Here is a 21,583-nt window from a genome sequence, read left to right on the forward strand (position 1 = left end):
AACACATGACGATACGGCCCAAGCTCCAGCACTGCCTTAGCTCAAATCTTTTCTTTTGTACTCATGTTGACATCATCCCCATCATATTTGAATCTATGTATATGTCGATACATCTACCTATTTCATGCCGCCTATTGATACATCTGAGGCATGATGTATTGATATCCACTGTCTCTACATACTTAAATAGTACTGAATGGAAATAAAAAGAATACTTGACACTTCAGTTTTAGATTAAATTAATGTACAATTGTTTACTCTTAAATTTACTTATTTGTGACCTTAATATGGAGTACATATGGAAATAAATTTGCTATATATATTTAAATTCAAATTTTCATGTGTAAGAGAGTTGTATTTTCAACCTGCCTAATAAATTTTTATCTACTATTCCCTGATCTGAAATAATGCAACAGTATCATTCTTGCATACTAAATCAACTTTTTTACGCATTACTGATCAAACTTTAAAACATTGACTACACGCTCAGTTATGCACCTTGCATTTTCAAACCAAGGGACTGTTTCAGTAGATTTATACTTTTATCTATTTAATTAATACAATATGACCAGATCTAGTACAACTAAAATACTACCTCCGTTCCTAAATATAAGTCTTTTTAGAGATTCCACTACGGACTACTACGAAGTAAAATGGGTGAATCTATACTCTAAACATGTCCGTAGTGGAATCTCTAAAAGGACCTATATTTAGGAACGGAGGGAATACATATGATTTGCCTGATTCACATTCTATAGGAAGTACTTTCTCTGTAACTTTTTAGAGTCCATGACAGTGTCAAAAAACATCTTATATTAAGTTACAGAGGGAATAGATACTAAGCAAATAAGTGAAATCATTTGTTGATCAGCGGTGATGTCACTGCTTGCATATGTTATGGACTGATTTGGATGGACTTCGGTCACTGCCAATTCGGATACAAATACTGGTGTATTACATAGTGGGTTTAAGCTCATATGTAGGTACATTGATTTCTAAATCTAAGCCATTCAAATTGATGATCGATGGACTTAGATAATTCAGTCCATGTGGAAGCACATGCTGACTCGTTTGCCTTCCGTTTTAATAATAAAATAATAATATATAGATAACTTACCTCAATCAAAGAGGAATGTCCTGGATCCGTTCCCAACGACAGTGCCTACACATGAGGTAGAAAATTAGGGACTCAATCCAGAATGATAATTTTATTTCGGGAGAGGATAGAACAAGAACTTACCAGTGCTGTCCCACCCAGAGCAACCAGCGCAGAGAGAAAGTTGAAAAACAGGGCTTTAGTTACGGTGAATCCTGAGCGAACCAGAATCCCAAAATCCCCAATCTAAACAAAGAGATGAGAAGTTTGTCATCAACCAGCAGTATCATTTTTCGTGTAATTCAATAAAACTGTTCAGCTCAGAAAAAAGGTTAATTCAAATAAAGTAGGACGCGTTTATCTGGGGAATGTTCGCTAGGGGCGAATTGCCAGCGAACACCCCACTTGCCATGCCGGAATAAATAAAATTGAAATGCGTTTTTTAGGGAAATGCCATGTACGGAAGGTGAAATTGACATGTATAGGAAAGAATTGCCAGCGATTTAAAAAAAATTGCCATCCACGTGATCTGGATCCAATGGCTGTGGGGGCGTTCGCTGGGACTGCCTTCCCAGTGAACGTTCGCCCATTAGCATTTCCAATAAAGTATCCGACATGCTACACGTAAGCAAACAACAAGCATCACTGAAGATAATCTAACTAATCCGGTTGTAACAAACCAAGATTCATTTCCCAACTATGGAGAGCTTACAGAATAGAGATCTAAAGCTACAAGCATAGCATAATAATACTATAATAATATATGAAAATCTAAATTCCACGTGACACATTAGCTATTCATTCATATATCATGACCAATATTTTCACTCCAGCAGAACTTCCTGAGCGACCAGCATGCAAAAAGAGTTCATATATTTATGTGATCTCCAATTTTCACATGATACCACGGCAAAGTATATTCTAAAAAGATAAAAATCATTATTAGTCACAGATAAGAAAGATTAGATGTGATACTGGATTCTTATCTTCTGGATCAGATGCACTTGGATAGAGAATATCACAAAATTGCTAGAACAGCAGAACATGAACTGCCTCATGATCTTAGGGCACAAAGCCACAAACTACTTGTGGTCCCGGAACCGGTAACCAGATTGACACATCAGTACATCACACCATGTCTAAGCTAGCATTTCCAAACAGTCTTGGTCACGCTTGACATTTTGTGTCAATGTGAGGTTCCATTTTGTGTCAATGTGAGGTTCCAAGACTTCCCTCTCCTCTTGGTACCAGTGAAAGTAGCAGCTGCTCATGGTCTAACATACTGAACCAATGCCAAATATGTGTTTTAACTAATACCACGTAACAATGCAAAAAAAAAAGTAACACTGGTAGGAGGCAAGAGGAGAGAATACTGTAAGTTAGATCTGAAATCAGTTACTTGAGGAGGAAGGTAACCTCTTGAGGAAGTTCATGAGCGAGCAGAAATAAAGTTCTAGACCATCCTCCAACAGAACCATGTAGCAGAAAAGCACTTCCAAGAGCCATCCCATCAGTGAAGTTATGCTGCATTAATCACATACTTATTTTCTGAAATTCCATCAAATCAAACCTAGTAAAGCTGAAAAATCTAATATACAATCAGACTGCACGCGCAAGACAAAAACATAAAAATAGCTGTGAGTATTCAGATCATAGACTTACAACACCATCTGAGAAAAGATTGAGGTAGCCAAACACGAGGTTGGAGTTTGAAACAGAGGGATCTTCACTCGATAATGTTTTGCCAGGGGCAGGATTAGTTTCAGAATTGATAGGCTCTCTGTCGGTGGCACCAGGCACCACGTCCAAACCTGATCTCTGTGATCCTAAAACGGCTTCCTGTGAATAATACAAAAAGTTTTCACTAAAACAGTAGGGATGACAGACTAGTTACAGTAGAAATTACCAAAATATTAATTTAGTTTCACTGCTACATTTGCTATTTTATCTCTTTTATTTATTGATGTGGCAGTCAGTATGTAGATTGTTACCACAGCTGTGGCACACCACAGTTTTGTGTGTCATGGTGCACCTTTCACAAATATATTATTTGGCATGCTTTCAGGGCGACTTGACAGCCACAAAAGGTTATTGTTGTGTTCGCACAAATATACTTGTCTTTAGCTGAACCTAGTGTCCTTCAATTTTTGGAATGCACTAATTTTATTTCCCAGCTAACCAAGTTTCCACACTTTACAGGCATGTTTTCCATCCAAGGCCATTTTTTTTCACAAATTTCGACAACTATTGTACTTCGTAAATGTAAATGAACTATAGAAGGAAAAAAGCAGATGTTGCACACCTGGGTGGGAGCACTATATTTGAGATATGTTTTGCCATATTCAAGTTGTACCAAAATTTTTAAAACAAATCATGCATGTCCATCAGGTGCTAAGGGTGTGTTTGATTCCAATCACCAAGTGGAATGGCATGGGTCAGACCCGTGACCGGCCTCGCTCCCGAACGCACCAATACCTCCAAATCAGAGGAATCACACGGAACCGGTTGCTCTCTTTCCTCACACTCCACCAAAACCATGCCACGTCTCCTCTCTCAGGTCACCTCCCCCTCGTCTCTCCCTTCCCTCCCTCTGCTCTCTCAACGCTCCCATCTGGGTAGCGGACCGGGCAGCAACCGACGGGGGCCGGTGGTTGCTGGCGGCGGCCTGGCCTGCAGAGGAGCGGCTGCAGTTTTCTGGCGACGACCAGATCTTCCGGGGAGCGGCGATGGCCTGATCTGCTGGTGGGCGGCGGCTTGATCTGCTGGCGCGGCGGCTTGATCTGCTGGTGGGCGACGGCGGACTGACTTGCCGGTGAGTGGGCGGCCGATTTGTTTGGGGCGGTGGCTGACCTGCTGCCCCGCTGGTGGCAACAACCTGGCTGGTAGCGACACGCATGGACCTGGGAAGAGGAGCCTGGTGTGCTGTTGTTCGTCAGAGACTAGCAGGCGAGCAACTTCTGGTCCTTCCTCCGATCTGAAGCTTTACTTCAGTAGACTAATGGAGGCAGAGGAGCAGTGGCAGATGGCTAATGGCAACCAGCCAACGAGTTCATTAGCTCTTAATCATTAATCATTGAGGAGTTTGACCGTGGCTTTGGTGCAAGAGGAAATAACAACAACAACAACAATAAAGCCTTTAGTCCCAAACAAGTTGGGGTAGGCTAGAGGTGAAACCCATAAGATCTCGCAACCAACTCATGGCTCTGGTACATGGATAGCAAGCTTCCACGCACCCCTGTCCATAGCTAGCTCTTTGGTGATACTCCAATCCTTCAGGTCTCTCTTAACAGACTCCTCACATGTCAAATTCGGTCTACCCCGCCCTCTCTTGACATTCTCCGCACGCTTTAGCCGTCCGCTATGCACTGGAGCTTCTGGAGGCCTGCGCTGAATATGCCCAAACCATCTCAGACGATGTTGGACAAGCTTCTCTTCAATTGGTGCCACCCCAACTCTATCTCGTATATCATCATTCCGGACTCGATCCTTCCTCGTGTGGCCACACATCCATCTCAACATACGCATCTCCGCCACACCTAACTGTTGAACATGTCGCCTTTTAGTCGGCCAACACTTAGCACCATACAACATTGCGGGTCGAACCGCCGTCCTGTAGAACTTGCCTTTTAGCTTTTGTGGCACTCTCTTGTCACAGAGAATGCCAGAAGCTTGGTGCCACTTCATCCATCCGGCTTTGATTCGATGGTTCACATCTTCATCAATACCCCCATCCTCCTGTAGCATTGACCCCAAATACCGAAAGGTGTCCTTCCGAGGTACCACCTGGCCATCAAGGCTAACCTCCTCCTCACACCTAGTAGCACTGAAACCGCATATCATGTACTCGGTTTTAGTTCTACTAAGCCTAAACCCTTTCGATTCCAAGGTTTGTCTCCATAACTCTAACTTCCTATTTACCCCATGTCGTCAACTAGCACCACATCATCCGCAAAGAGCATACACCATGGGATATCTCCTTGTATATCCCTTGTGACCTCATCCATCACCAATGCAAAAAGATAAGGGCTCAAAGCTGACCCCTGATGCAGTCCTATCTTAATCGGGAAGTCATCGGTGTCGACATCACTTGTTCGAACACTTGTCACAACATTATCGTACATGTCCTTGATGAGGGTAATGTACTTTGCTGGGACCTTGTGTTTCTCCAAGGCCCACCACATGACATTCCGCGGTATCTTATCATAGGCCTTCTCCAAGTCAATGAACACCATATGCAAGTCCTTCTTTTGCTCCCTATATCTCTCCATAAGTTATCGTACCAAGAAAATGGCTTCCATGGTCGACCTCCCAGGCATGAAACCAAACTGATTTTTGGTCACGCTTGTCATTCTTCTTAAGCGGTGCTCAATGACTCTCTCCCATAGCTTCATTGTATGGCTCATCAGCTTAATTCCACGGTAATTACTACAACTCTGAACATCCCCCTTGTTCTTGAAGATTGGTACTAATATACTCCGTCTCCATTCTCCTGGCATCTTATTTGCCCGAAAAATGAGGTTGAAAAGCTTGGTTAGCCATACTATCGCTATGTCCCCGAGACCTTTCCACACCTCAATGGGGATACAATCAAGGCCCATCGCCTTGCCTCCTTTCATCCTTTTTAAAGCCACCTTGACCTCAGACTCCTGGATTCGCCGCACAAAACGCATGTTGGTCTCATCAAAGGAGTCGTCGAGTTCAATGGTAGAACTCTCATTCTCCCCATTGAACAGCTTGTCGAAGTACTCCCGCCATCTATGCTTAATCTCCTCGTCCTTCACCAAGAGGAGATAGTTGTAGATATTTCTGATGTCATTTTTATTATGCTTTGTTAATGTACCTTGTCAAAATGAACCAATGCCATTATGTTCCATCCCTCCAACCAAACAGTGAAATGTAACCATTCCATTCCATGTATTGTCTCCAAACAAACACAGGAACGGAACCGACCCATTCCAGTGGAATGGAATCATGACATTCCATTCCACTTCGTTCCGCAACCAAACACACCCTAACATGTCCACATGAAAATTTTGGTACCAAAACATGAATGCATGTGCCCTTAAAAAATTGGTGCAGCTTGCATAGTAAATAGTATGATATGCAAGGTGCATCAATTTGTTTGTTTCTCACATGATGCATATGATTCAAATTTTGCAAGTGTGTATGTCATCTCATAATGTCCATTCAAGATTTTTTTTCCATCCTTTTTCATAACATTTTGAATTGGAAAACACACACGCGGAATATAGGGTGCAACGCTGCACAGGTGGAGATCAGCATTTCCACACACAGGTACCCATGTAATGATAAGACTTGAAGGCTTAGGAGAACATATTGCATACCTTCAGAATTTATATCAACTAGAATTAGGTATACCTTAGTAGCATTTGACTCTTGCTCATTTTCAGCATCTATCATTTTTCTGGTTGCGCCATCATGCAAAGAATTTTGTTGCACTTGATCTGTGTCTTTACCCTCATCGTCACTTTTTATGTGACCCGACTTGGCCTTATCACTAATGTCTTGTCGCTTATGATGGTGATGATGGTGCCCATGGCTATGACCCCCCCTTTGAGAATTGTCCTCAACGTACCTCACAATCTTCTCGACAATAAAGAACAATACAATACCAACTGCATGAAATGGTTGGATGTTTCGAGGAATATTGCATAGAAGCATGGAAAAAGAAAAGAGATTAGCAATTGAGTTATAAAATGATTAACAATGTCATCACTATATTTACATTTGTTCAGTAACATGCAGCAATGATTAATTCCTAACAAAACTGAGCAATCACATACTAAGAAATAATAAGATAAAATTGGTAGGCCTTATGGCATGTCAACATTGATTATCCTGAAAACAAAATTCCGACTTCTATAAATAATTGGTAGGCCTTTTGGCATGTTAACCTTAAGGGAAAACACTGTTTGATATAGGTATGTAAAAGGTAATACTCACATAAAATAGACAAGCCAACAGAAAGATCTTTCAGGGAGTGTGCATGTGACTGCTCATGAGCATGATCATGATCCTCATGATTGTGTGAATGAGAGTGCCCTCCACCTGTATACCCAATGAAACATAAAATGAGGAACAAATAAGAGTGCGGCTGAGACAGATTAGCACCACAAATGGTGTAAGAGTACTGCAGGTACAAAGGTCAGAAACATGCCCAAAAAAAAAGGTTCAAGAAAAATGCATTACTTCGGGCATGTCTGAAACACTAGAGTTTCTCCGGATTTCTCAGGAAATGATATAATTCAAGCAGAAATGTCCTATAACATTCAAGGTTCCAAACAAGACCGCTGCTAGGTGTACAGTTTTTGTCCAAACTTTAATATCAGCATGACAAACAAATGATGCTATTACATGTTAGCTGAAGTGCAATACTTCAGTCCCGTATAAACTCTTAACAATCAGGGGAAAGGGTTAAAAAAATGTTAATCATGCCCTAGATCCTACAAATAAAAGATATCGATATCAAGTAGATGGTTCAGTTTTAGTTTCCTAACAGAGTGCACACATCGGATAATTTGTTTGCGAGCTACTATGCTTCTATTTGGCATACAAACAAAATATGTTTAAAAACTGGGCAGCAAAATACACTGTAGCGAGCAAACCATTTATCAACATTGCGCATCTACCCACCTGCTATACCCCACGATACCTCCTTTACCAGCATACATAAAGGGCAACCTGGTGCATGTAGCTCCCGCTTGCGCAGGGTCCAGGGAAGGGTCCGACCACTTTGGGTCTATAGTACGCAGCCTTTCCCTACATTTCTGTAAGAGGCTGTTTCATACATACAGGGAACAATATATAACAGCCATTAAAAACTGATAGGGAGGCTGACATGCAGCTACAGTTATCATGGAAACAATATGCTAAGTTACCTCCGTAGAGTTTTTGAGCTCTTTGTTTTTGGGGCTTTTCTTCTCCCTTTGCTTTTTGTTTCGGCTAGGCTGCTCTTTGCTTTAGTTTTTGTTCTGGTTTGAGTTTGTTCTGTAAACCTCACATCATTTCAACGCTTTCTTCTTCTAATACAAAATAACATGCTGTGCGGTGTGCGGTCGAGAAAATGTTAAGTTGCTAACTGGTGGCAATTGATATTGATAATGAGTAGATCAACTATTAGTGCACACAAATTCTGACTTTCTGAGATGCATGACAACGAAGGCATGAAACAAAAACATAAGAACAAAAGACATAAAATGCATCAATACCAAAAGCATGAGGCAGTTGATGAAGGAATGAATCTCCAAGCATTGCGCCTGCCTACAAAACATCATAAACGAAACGACAAAAATTCTGTTATTGATTATTCAACAGCAGCTCAGTGAGGAACCTAGAGAAAATTATAAAAGCAAAACAAATACTTGATATGATAAACAAAGAAATTCAATAAGTGTGATGCATAATGTCATCTCAGATTCTTTGTTAGATTAATTTTTGTTGAGGCGAAGTGGTTTTACAGTATTCCTGTAGCGCACACAGTACGTTGTGGGCTGTATTTGCCCGTACATGTGCGGTTCGAGGGGACCATACCTGAGCAGCCAGTTCCCTTAGACGCGTCACCCCTGGTTTCCTTAAAGGGAACTGTGCAACTACCAAAGAAGGAGTCCAAGGCTTGCACGTCAAGGTCAAGATGAAGGATGGCGGCCACTGACCAAGACCCTTATATAAGGGTATACCCACAAGACGATTAGGAGGGGGGGGGGGGTCTTCGACCACTCCAAAAACCCTAGAATAGTAAGATAGGGCTTTCGTAGATCCGATCTTTGGCATTCTGCCTAGATCGTCCACCTCCGTCTTATTCGGCGACTCGATCCTCAACTCGCCAGATACACCACTGTGCACCTCCACTGTAATCCCTCTGATATAATCTCATGTAAGCAGGAGTAGGGTTATTACTCGCCACGCGAGGACCCAAACCTAGGTAAACTTGTCCCCCGTGTCCATCTGGTAACCTAAGGTGATGTCCCTCTGTCATACAAATCTATGTACATCCACCGCATTGCTGTTAGGTACATCACGGAACACCATCGACAGCTAGCGCCGACCGGTGGGAGCCTCAAACTACTAGATCGGATCTACGGACCTATCATATCTTCAAACTTCCTCTCCATCATCTCCGCCAAAGCAATCATCTTTTCGACCTTCATCGATATCATCGGCTCCGTCGGGCTGGTGCGTCAACCCAACCATGCCGTTTTACCAGCCAACACATCTAATCTTCCCAATGTGGTCATCACAGTCCACTTTGACCAAGCCATCGCCCATCTATTAGCTAGCTTAATATTAGTCTTTAAGAAAGTTCTAACAACTGCAAGTTCTGCACCTACCCCAAACACTGCAAGTGCATCCACAACGGCCTTCGACGGTTTCCCCTGAACTGCAAAATTCAAATAAAAAACAGTCAAAATGCGAACACTTACTCAGAAGAATGGTTGCCATGGATCAGAGCAGGGAACTCACACAAGATTACTGGGAGGAGGATGAGGCAGACGAGCGACGCCATGCTAACCAGCAGCGAGCACCCCATCGCTCTCAGCCACACGCCTGCCAAATCCCCGAAATTATCAGTGGTGTCGTGGCGTAGCACGCCTAGAAATCGCACATTCCGCAGAAAGTATACAGAGCAGGTGAAAATCCTGACCCATGGGTGTTGACTCTGGCTGGAAATCGCGGTGGATGTGGTCGTGGTGGTGATCATGGTGGTGATGGTGGTCGTGGTCGAAGCCCTCGAGCTCGAGATCCGCCTCCTCGGCCAGTTCCTCGGGAAGCAGCCGCTGGATCTCGTCGCGGTGATGGTGGCTGTGGTGGTGGTGGTGCTCGTGATTGGAATCGTCGAGGGCGCCCCCGCAGCTGTGCCCGTGGTCATGGTGCTCGTGGGGCTCCTCGTCGTGGCCGCCGTGGAAGGGGCATGAGGACGCGGAGGAATCCCCGTGCCCAGCCGCGGCGGCGAGGAGGGCGGCCAGGAGCAGCAGGGAGAGGAGACGGCAGAGCATTGCGACCAGAGAGAGCGTTGGGGCCTCGCGGAGGCTTCTCTTTTGCCGCTGCTTGGGCCTTTGCTGGGCATGTACGCGGGATAACGTATCCAGTGCACCATGATCCTAAAAAAAACATATCCAGTGCACCATGATTATCAAAAACAAAAAACATATACAGTGTATCGGCCCAACTGGTGCAGATACAGAACGGAACATAGAGTTGGTTGAAAGTATGCACGTAGATGGATTGCTAGAACAATCGCAATAAATCTCTCATTACTATATATAAAAATGTTCGCGAATATGCAAAAAAACGCCGACTCAGAAAATGTTCACGAATTCAAAATATTCATGAATTAAGAAAAGTGTTCCTCGAATTTTAAAAGATGTTCAAGAATTGAAAAAACGTTCCCCAAATTTCAACATAGTTCATGAATTTGATAAAAAATTTCCCATATTTCAAAAATATGTGATATGCTTCAATCTAATTCACCCTTTTTATTTTAAGAAACAAGCAATTATGTGATATGTTCACGGATCACACCTTTCAATCATTTCAGTAATCGAGAGCATTAAAAGTGATATGGACATGATAAAATTTACAATCAGACAGATAAATGTGAAACTGAAATATGTGTTTCACATATTTCCCAATCATGCGGATCAAAGAAATGCTCCTTTTGAACGTAATTCGCGTCTGAGTCTAGGCTCATATACACCCGATGAACATTAAATTCAAAACAAATAGTAAAAAATTTAAAAAATATATGGATTTTTTTGGCATCGAAGATGCTCCAACTAATTTTAAAAATATATTAAATTTGCCACCCTCGCGCCAACATAAATTGCCATAAAAAGATTTGATTTGCCATGCTTAAAAAATTTGACTTCAAATTTTTAACATTATCGTAAAAAAACATGCATAAGAAACTAAAGTTTTTGAAATTATAGCAATTTTTTGTGGAAAAAATGTCATGGCAAATATACACACTATTTAGCTGGACCACATCAGCGTCTCTAGCTCCAGCAAAATCAACATCCTTGGCAAGCGTGTCATCCCTAGTTATTGACATTCAATCTGTACTCCACAGCAAACAATATGGATGCTACATAACCAATGAAAATCCTCCACTCAACAACAAACAACACCGCAAAAATCCCCCACTCTACATCAAACAACATGCACTGAGAGGAAAATTTGCGAAATGTCCACGAAACTATCAAAACATGGATGCTACATACTACTCCCTCAGTCTCAAAATTTGTGTCTTAGATTTGTCTAGATACGGACTAAAACATGACTTGATACGTCCATATTTAGATAAATTTGATACGTCTCCAACGTATCTATAATTTTTGATTGTTCCATGCTATTATATTATCTGTTTTGGATGTTTAATGGGCTTTAATATACACTTTTATATTATTTTTGGGACTAACCTATTAACCAAAGCCTAGTGCAAAATGTTGTTTTTTGCCTATTTCAGTGTTTCGCAGAAAAAGAATATCAAATGGAATGAAACCTTCGCGAGGATCTTTTATGTAACAAAAGCAATCCAGGAGACTTGGAGTGGAGGTCAATGAAGCCACGAGGCGGCCACGAGACAAGAGGGCGCGCCCCCACCCTCATGGGCCCCTCGTAGCTCCACTGACCCACTTCTTTCGCCTATATATACTCTTATACCCTGAAAACATCCAGGGGATCCACGAAACCACTTTTCCACCGCCGCAGCCTTCTGTACCCGTGAGATCCCATCTGGGGACCTTTTTCAGCGATCTGCCGGAGGAGGATTCGATCACGGAGGGCTTCTACATCAACACCATAGCCTCTCCGATGATGTATGAGTATTTTACCACAGACATTCGGGTCCATAGTTATTAGCTAGATGGCTTCTTCTCTCTTTTTGGTTCTCAATACAAAGTTCTCCTCGATGTTCTTGGAGATTTATTCGATGTAATACTTTTTGCGGTGTGTTTGCCGAGATCCGATGAATTGTGGGTTTATGATCAAGTTTATCTATGAACAACATTTGATTCTTCTCTGAATTCTTATATGCATGATTTGATATCTTTGCAAGTCTCTTCGAATTATCAGTTTGGTTTGTCCTACTAGATTGATCTTCCTTGCAATGGGAGAAGTGCTTAGCTTTGGGTTCAATCTTCCGGTGTCCTTTCCCAGTAACAGCAGGGGCAGCAAGGCACGTATTGTATTGTTGCCATCGAGGATAAAAAGATGGGATTTATATCATATTGCTTGAGTTTATCCCTCTACATAATGTCATCTTGCCTAATGCGTTACTCTGTTTTTATAAACTTAATACTCTAAATGCATGCTGGATAGCGGTCGATGTGTGGAGTAATAGTAGTAGATGCAGAATCGTTTCGGTCTACTTGACACGGACATGATGCCTACGTTCACGATCATGCCTAGATATTCTCATAACTATGCACTTTTCTATCAATTGCTTGGCAGTAATTTGTTCACCCACCATAATATATGCTATCTTGAGAAAAGCCACTAGTGAAACATATGGCCCCCGGATCTACTTTACATCATATAAGTTTCCAATCTGCAATTCTAGTTTACTATTTATTTTGCAATCTTTATCTTGCAATCTATACAAAAATACCAAAAATATTTATTTTATTATCTTTATCAGATCTCGCTTTTTCAAGTGGCCGTGAAGCGACTGACAACCCCTTTATCGTGTTGGTTGCAAGGTTCTTATTTGTTTGTGCAGGTACTAGGCGATTTGCGTGTAGTCTCCTACTGGATTGATACCTTGGTTCTCAAAAAAATCGAGAAAAATACTTACGCTACTTTGCTGCATCATCCTTTCCTCTTCAAGGGAAAATCAACGCATGCTCAAGAGGTAGCAAGAAGGATCTTTGGCGCCGTTGTCGGGGAGATTTGCACCAAGTCAAGTCCAGATTTGATCTCACGTCAACTAGCCATTTCTGGCGTCGTTGCCGGGGAGATCTACACTCAAGTCAAGACACACCAAGTACCCATCACAAACTCTTATCCCTAGCATTACATTATTTGCCATTTGCCTCTCGTTTTCCTCTCCCCCACTTCACCCTTGTCGTTTTCTTCGCCCCTCTTCCGTTTGTCCTTCTGTTTGCTCGTGTTACCATGTGGCTTCTATTTGATTGCATCTTCGCTTGCTAAAAATCTATTGATATGGATCCTCATCCTCTTGCTAATCTTTTTAAAAGATCCAATTATGATGAACCAATTGCTAGTATTTGAGTGCACTAGATTATCTTTATGTGGTTTTGCTTGAAATTCGTGAATCTGAAAATTGTGATGAAGTGTTTTATGAAGTGATTCACGATAGATCTTTGAATAAAAAGCATGATTGCAATGATGTTATTATAAATTCTATGAATTTCAATTGTGCTAATAATATGCAAAACCCTGAGCTTGAGGATGCTAGTTTTGCTATGTCTACTATTTGTTGCAATTATCATGATTGGGGTGATTCTTCTTATGTTCTTGAAAAATTATTTAAGCCCCATGATGAATATAAGATTGATAATGATGTTTGCAATATTGAAAGTGGGTTTGGAAGAATGTCAACTTTAGATCCCACGTATTTGGAGAATGTTCGATCTTATGCAATTTTCGATAAAAAATGGGTTTGGAGAGGTCATGACTTTAGTTAATGTTAATCCCACTATTTTGGAAGAGTGTCAACTTTGCATGCATGTGGATCATGTTGAAAATGTTTTATGTGAATTTGCTTATGATCCCACATGCAATTATTATGAGAGAGGAAAATGTGATTGTAGTAATTTTCATGTTACTAAATTACCTCTCGTTATGTTGAGATTGCTATTGTTTCTTTTCGCTTCCTTGTGTATGCTAGTTTTTGCTTGCTATGATAATTTGTTTGCCTATAAGATGCCTATGCATAGGAAGTATGTTAGACTTAGATGTGTTTGTCACATGTTTCATGATGCTCTTGTTGTGCTTCAATTCTTGTCTTTTATGTGAGCATTATTGAAATTATCAATCCCTATAGCTAGGGGCGTTAAACGATAGCGCTTGTTGGGAGGCAACCCAATTTTATTTTTGTTCCTTGCTTTTTTTGCTATTTAGTAATAAATAAATTGTCTATCCTCTGTTATGATTGTGTTTTTTATGTTTTAGTTAGTGTTTGTGCCAAGTAAAGCCTTTAGGATCTTCTTGAGTGATTGTTGTTTGATCTTGCTGGAAAAAAACAGAAAGTATGCGCTCACGAGAATAATTTTCTTTTTTACCAGAGAGCGATAAAATACCAATTCCAACTTAAGTAGATCAATATACAAATTATTTAGGATGTCCAAATTTCTCAGGATTTTTGGAATTACAGAAGTATTCGGAACCTACAGATTACTACAGACTGTTCTGTTTTTGACATATTCTGTTTTTCGCGTGTTGTTTACTTATTTTGATGAATCTATGGCTTATTTTAAAGTGGTGGTTTGTTTTTTATACTAACGGAGCTCATGAGATTTTCTGTTGAGTTTTTTGTTGTGAAGTTTTCAAGTTTTTGGGTAAAGATTTGATGGATTTAGGAACAAGGAGTGGCAAGAGCCTAAGCTTGGGGATGCCCAAGGAACCCCAAGGTAAAATTTAAGGACAACCAAAAGCCTAAGCTTGGGGATGCCCCGGAAGGCATCCCCTCTTTTGCCTTCGTCTATCGGTAACTTTACTTGAGGCTATATTTTTATTCACCATGTGATATGTGTTTCGCTTGGAGCGTCTTGTATGATTTGAGTCTTTTCTTTTTAGTTTACCACAATCATCCTTGCTGTACATACCTTTTGGAGAGACACACATGAATCAGGATTTATTAGAATACTTTATGTGCTTCACTTATATCTTTTGAGCTAGATAATTTTGCTCTAGTGCTTCACTTATATCTTTTTAGAGCACGGTGGTGGTTTTATTTTATAGAAATTATTGATCTCTCATGCTTCACTTATATTATTTTGAGAGTCTTTTAGAACAGCATGGTAATTTGCTTTGGTTAAGAAACTAGTCCTAATATGATAGGCATCCAAGATGGGTATAATAAAAACTTTCATATAAAGTGCATTAAGTTTGATACTTGATGATTGCTTTGAGATATGAATATGGTGATATTAGAGTCATGCTAGTTGAGTAGTTGTGAATTTGAGTGATACTTGTGTTAAAGTTTGTGATTCTCGTAGCATGCACGTATGGTGAACCGTTATGTGATGAAGTCGGAGCATGCTTTATTTTTTGATTGTCTTCCTTATGAGTGGCGGTCGGGGACGAGCGATGGTCTTTTCCTACCAATCTATCCCCCTAGGAGCATGCGCATAATACTTCGTTTTGATAACTAATAGATTTTTTGCAATAAGTATGTGAGTTCTTTATGACTAATGTTGAGTCCATGGATTATACGCACTCTTACCCTTCCACCATTGCTAGCCTCTCTAGTACCGCGCAACTTTTGGCGGTACCATAAACCCACCATTTACCTTCCTCAAAACAGTCACCATACCTACCTATTATGGCATTTCCATAGCCATTCCGAGTTATATTACCATGCAACTTCCCACTGTTTCGTTTATTATGACACGCTCCATCATTGTCATATTGCTTTGCATGATCATGTAGTTGACATCGTATTTGTGGCAAAGCCACCGTTCATAATTTTTCATACATGTCACTCTTAATTCATTGCACATCCCGGTACACCGCCGGAGGCATCCACATAGAGTCATATTTTGTTCTAAGTATCGAGTTGTAATTCTTGAGTTGTAAGAAAATAAAAGTGTGATGGTCATCATTATTAGAGCATTGTCCCAGTGAGGAAATGACGATGGAGACTATGATTCCCCACAAGTCGGGATGAGACTCCGGACGAAAAGAAAGAAAAAAAAGAGGCAATGAAAAAAAGAGAAAAGGCCCAAATAAAATAAAAAATAAGAGAAAAAGAGAGAAGGGGCAATGCTACTATCCTTTTTCCGCACTTGTGCTTCAAAGTAGCACCATGATCTTCATGATAGAGAGTCTCTTATGTTGGCCATTTCATATACTAGTGGGAACTTTTCATTATAGAACTTGGCTTGTATATTCCAATGATGGGCTTCCTCAAAATGCCCTAGGTCTTCGTGAGTAAGCAAGTTGGATGCACACCCACTTAGTTTCTTTTGTTGAGCTTTCATATACTTATAGCTCTAGTGCATCTGTTGCATGGAAATCCCTACTCACTCACATTAATATCTATCGATGGGCATCTTCATAGACCGTTGATACGCCTAGTTGATGTGACACTATCTCCTTTTGTCTTCTCCACAACCACCATTCTATTCCACCTATAGTGCTATATCCATGGCTCACGCTCATTTATTGCGTGAAGATTGAAAAAATTTGAGAACATTAAAAGTATGAAACAATTGCTTGGCTTGTCATCAGGGTTGTGCATGATTTAAATATTTTGTGTGATCAAGATAAAGCATAGCCAGACTATATGATTTTGTAGGGACAACTTTCTTTGGCCATGTTATTTTGAGAAGACACAATGGCTTGGTTAGTATGATTGAAGTATTATTGTTTTTATGTCAATATTAAACTTTTTCCTTGAATCTTTCAGATTTGAATATTCATGCCACAATAAATAAAATTACATTGAAAATTATGTTAGGTAGCATTCCACATCAAAAATTCTGTTTTTATCATTTACCTACTCAAGGACGGGTAGGAATTAAGCTTCGGGATGCTTGATACGTCTCCAATGTATCTATATTTTTTGATTGTTCCATGCTATTATATTATCTGATTTGGATGCTTAATGGGATTTAATATGCACTTTTATATTATTTTTGGGACTAACCTATTAACCAAAGGCCCAGTGAAAATTGCTGTTTTTTGCCTATTTCAGTGTTTCGCAGAAAAGGAATATCAAACGGAATCCAAACGAATGAAACCTTTGTGAGGATCTTTTTTTGGAACAAACGCAATTCAGGAGATTTGGAGTGGAGGTCAAGGAAGCCACGAGGTAGGAGGGCGCGCCCAGGGGGTAGGCGTTCCCCCACCCTCGTGGGCTCCTCGTAGCTCCACCGACCTACTTCTTTCGCATATATATATATATATATATATATATATATATATACTCTTATGCCCTAAAAACATCCAAGGGAGCCACGAAACCACTTTTCCACCGCCACAACCTTCTGTACCCGTGAGATCCCATCTGGGGACGTTTTTCGGTGATCTGCCGGAGGGGGATTCAATCACGAAGGGCTTCTACATCAACACCATAGCCTCTTCGATGATGTGTGACTAGTTTACCACAGACCTTTGGGTCCATAGTTATTAGCTAGGTGGCTTCTTCTCTCTCTTTGGTTCTCAATACAAAGTTCTCCTCGATGTTCTTGGAGATCTATTCGATGTAATACTTTTTGCAGTGTGTTTGCCAAGATCCAATGAATTGTGGGTTTATGATCAAGTTTATCTATGAACAATATTTGATTCTTCTCTGAATTCTTATATGCATGATTTGATATCTCTGCAAGTCTCTTCGAATTATTAGTTTGGTTTGGCCTACTAGATTGATCTTTCTTGCAATGGGAGAAGTGCTTAGCTTTCGGTTCAATCTTGCGGTGTCCTTTCCCAGTGACAGCAGGGGCAGCAAGGCACGTATTGTATTGTTGCCATCGAGGATAAAAAGATGGGGTTTATATCATATTGCTTGAGTTTATCCCTCTACATCATGTCATCTTGCCTAATGTGTTACTCTGTCCTTATGAACTTAATACTCTAGATGCATGCTGGATAGCGGCCGATGTGTGGAGTAATAGTAGTAGATGCAGAATCGTTTCGGTCTACTTGACACGGACGTGATGCCTATGTTCATGATCATGCCTAGATATTCTCATAACTATGTGCTTTTCTATCAATTGCTTGGCAGTAATTTGTTCACCCACCGTAATATATGCTATCTTGAGAGAAGCCACTAGTGAAACCTATGGCCCCGGGTCTACTTTACATCATATAAGTTTCCAATCTACAATTCTAGTTTACTATTTATTTTGCAATCTTTACCTTGCAATCTATACAAAAATACCAAAAATATTTATTTTATTATATTTATCAGATCTCACTTTTGCAAGTGGTCGTGAAGGGACTAACAACCCCTTTATCGCGTTGGTTGCAAGGTTCGTATTTGTTTGTGCAGGTACTAGGCAATTTGCGTGTAGTCTCCTACTGGATTGATACCTTGGTTCTCAAAAAAAACTGAGGGAAATACTTACGTTACTTTGCTGCATCACCCTTTCCTCTTCAAGGGAAAGCCAACGCATGCTCAAGAGGTAGCAAAATCTAAGACAAGAATTTTGGGATGAAGGGAGTACAATGGTGCACGAATTACACAGTTGCTCCCTGATTCCTGCAAGAGATTAATTCGTGACTTCAGAGACAATTACCGCAAATTTCAAGGAGTAGACCGACAAGCAAATAGTCATAGGAGGTTCTTGCCGGGCCTACGGCGAACACCTTCATGCTTGGTCTCCGGACACCGCACTCGGGCGCGATAGTGGTCTTCCCCACACCGCCCTCTGTTGGGGAACACAATAATTTCAAAAAAATTCCTACGCACACGCAAGATCATGATGATGCATAGCAACGAGAGGGAAGATTGTCGTCCACATACCCTCGTAGACCGTAAGCGGAAGCATTATGACAACGCGGTTGATGTAGTCGTACGTCTTCACGATCGACCAATCCCTAGTACCGAACGTACGGCACCTCCGCGATCTACACACGTTCAACTCGGTGATGTCCCACGAACTCACGATCCAGTAGAGCTTCGAGGGAGAGTTTCGTTAGCACGACGGCGTGATGACGGTGATGATGATGCTACCGGAACAGGGCTTCGCCCAAGCACTGCTACGATATAACCGAGGTGGATTATGGTGGAGGGGGGCACCGCACACGGCTAAAAGATCAATGATCAACTTGTGTGTCTATGGGGTGCCCCCCTCCCTGTATATAAATGAGTGGAGGAGGGGGAGGGCCGGCCCTCTCTATGGCGCGCCCTAGGGAAGTTCTACTCCCTTCGGGAGTAGGATTCCCTCCCTTCCAAGTAGGAGTAGGAGAGGAATGAAGGAGGAGATAGGAAGGAAGGAAAGGGGGGCTGGCCCCCCTCCCAATTCGGATTGGGCTTGGGGGGCGCGTCTCCCTCCTTTCCTTTCCCTCTCCTCTATTACACTAAGGCCCAATAAGGCCCATATACTCTCCGGGGGGTTCCGGTAACCTCCCGGTACTCCGGAAAAAATGCCCGAACCACTCGGAACCATTCCGATGTGCAAACATAGGCTTCCAATATATCGATCTTTATGTCTCTACCATTTCGAGACTCCACATCATGTCCGTGATCAAATCTGGGACTCCGAACTACCTTCGGTACATCAAAACACAAAAACTCATAATACCGATCGTCACCGAACGTTAAGCGTGCGGACCCTACGGGTTCGAGAACTATGTAGACATGATCGATACATGTCTCAGGTCAATAACCAATAGAGGAACCTGGATGCTCATATTGGCTCCTACATATTCTACGAAGATCTTTATCGGTCAAACCGCATAACGGTATACGTTGTTCCCTTTGTCATCGGTATGTTACTTGCCCGAGATTCGATCGTCGGTATCTCAATACCTAGTTCAATCTCATTACCGGCAAGTCTCTTTACTCGTTCCTACATCCCGTAACTAACTCAATAGCTACATTTCTTGCAAGGCTTATTGTGATGTACATTACCGAGAGGGCCCAGAGATACCTCTCCGACAATCGAAGTGACAAATCCTAATCTTGATCCATGCCAACTCAACAAACACCATCGGAGACACCTGTAGAGCACCTTTATAATCACCTAGTTACATTGTGACGTTTGGTAGCACACAAAGTGTTCCTCTGGTATTCGGGAGTTGCATGATCTCATAGTCATAGGAACATGTATAGTTATGGAAAAAGCATAACAACAAACTAAACGATCATCGTGCTAACCTAACAGATGGGTCAAGTCAATCACATCATTCTCTAATGATGTGATCCCGTTAATCAAATGACAACTCATGTCCATGGTTAGGAAACTTAACCATCATTGATTCAACGAGCTAGTTAAGTAGAGGGAAACTAGTGACACTCTGTTTGTCTATGTATTCACACATGTACTAAGTTTCCGGTTAATACAATTCTAGCATGAATAATAAACATTTATCATGATATAAGGAAATATAAATAACAACTTTATTATTGCCTCTAGGGAATATTTCTTTCAGTCTCCCACTTGCACTAGAGTCAATAATCTAGATTACATTGTAATGATTCTAACACCCAAGGAGTCTTGGTGCTGATCATGTTTTGCTTGTGAGAGAGGTTTAGTCAACGAGTCTGCAACATTCAGATCCGTATGTATCTTGCAAATCTCTATGTCTCCCTCCTTGACTAGATGGACTTGAAGCGTCTCTTGATGTGCTTGGTTCTTTTGTGAAATCTGGGTTCCTTTGCCAAGGCAATTGCACCAGTATTGTCGCAAACGATTTTCATTGGACCCGATGCACTAGGTATGACACCTAGATCGGATATCAACTCCTTCATCCAGACTCCTTCATTTGCTGCTTCCGAAGCAGCTATGTATTCCGCTTCACATGTAGATCCCGCCACAACGCTTTGCTTGGAACTACACCAACTGACAACTCCTCCATTTAATAAAAACATGTATCCAGTTTGTGACTTAGAGTCATCCGGATCAGTGTCAAAGCTTGCATCGATGTAACCGTTTACGATGAGCTCTTTGTCACCTCCATATACGAGAAACATATCCTTAGTCCTTTTCAGGTATTTCAGGATGTTCTTGACCGCTCTCCAGTGATCCACTTCTGGATTACTTTGGTACCTCCCTGCTAAACTTATAGCAAGGCACACATCAGGTCTGGTACACAACATTGCATACATGATAAAGCCTATGGCTAAAGCATAGGGAACACCTTTCATTTTCTCTCTATCTTCTGTAGTGGTCGGGCATTGAGTCTGACTCAACTTCACATCTTGTAATACAGGCAAGCACCCTTTCTTTGCCTGATCCATTTTAAACTTCTTTAAAACTTTATCAAGGTATGTGCTTTGTGAATGTCCAATTAGGCGTCTTGATCTATCTCTATAGATCTTGATGCCCAATATATAAGCAGCTTCACCGAGGTCTTTCATTGAAAAAATCTTATTCAAGTATCCTTTTATGCTATTCAGAAATTCAGTATCATTTCCAATTAACAATATGTCATCTACATATAATATTAGAAATGCTACGGAGCTCCCACTCACTTTCTTGTAAATACAGGCTTCTCCAAAAGTCTGTATAAAACCATATGCTTTGATCACACTATCAAAGCATATATTCCAACTCCAAGAGGCTTGCACCAGTCCATAAATGGATCGCTGGAGCTTGCACACTTTGTTAGCACCTTTTG

The 21,583-nt window shown here is 41.2% G+C and overlaps 1 protein-coding gene across 1 annotated transcript in view; it reads right to left on the minus strand.

The window, feature by feature from the left end:
- LOC123060469 (IAA-alanine resistance protein 1) overlaps positions 1 to 10,174 on the minus strand; it is a 12,423-nt gene extending 2,249 nt beyond the window's left edge. Inside the window, exons 1-10 of the mRNA XM_044483207.1 lie at positions 9,759 to 10,174; positions 9,578 to 9,661; positions 9,445 to 9,494; positions 8,326 to 8,377; positions 7,061 to 7,165; positions 6,476 to 6,732; positions 2,759 to 2,935; positions 2,513 to 2,620; positions 1,241 to 1,342; positions 1,118 to 1,162 (exon numbers count right to left, since the gene is read on the minus strand). Coding sequence (XP_044339142.1) covers positions 1,118 to 1,162; positions 1,241 to 1,342; positions 2,513 to 2,620; positions 2,759 to 2,935; positions 6,476 to 6,732; positions 7,061 to 7,165; positions 8,326 to 8,377; positions 9,445 to 9,494; positions 9,578 to 9,661; positions 9,759 to 10,110 — 1,332 coding nt within the window. The 5' untranslated portion in view covers positions 10,111 to 10,174. The remainder of the gene's footprint in view (positions 1 to 1,117; positions 1,163 to 1,240; positions 1,343 to 2,512; positions 2,621 to 2,758; positions 2,936 to 6,475; positions 6,733 to 7,060; positions 7,166 to 8,325; positions 8,378 to 9,444; positions 9,495 to 9,577; positions 9,662 to 9,758) is intronic.
- Between the last annotated feature and the right edge of the window lie 11,409 nt (positions 10,175 to 21,583).

This window comes from Triticum aestivum, chromosome 3A (genome assembly GCF_018294505.1).
Source record: "Triticum aestivum cultivar Chinese Spring chromosome 3A, IWGSC CS RefSeq v2.1, whole genome shotgun sequence".
NCBI lineage: Eukaryota > Viridiplantae > Streptophyta > Magnoliopsida > Poales > Poaceae > Triticum > Triticum aestivum.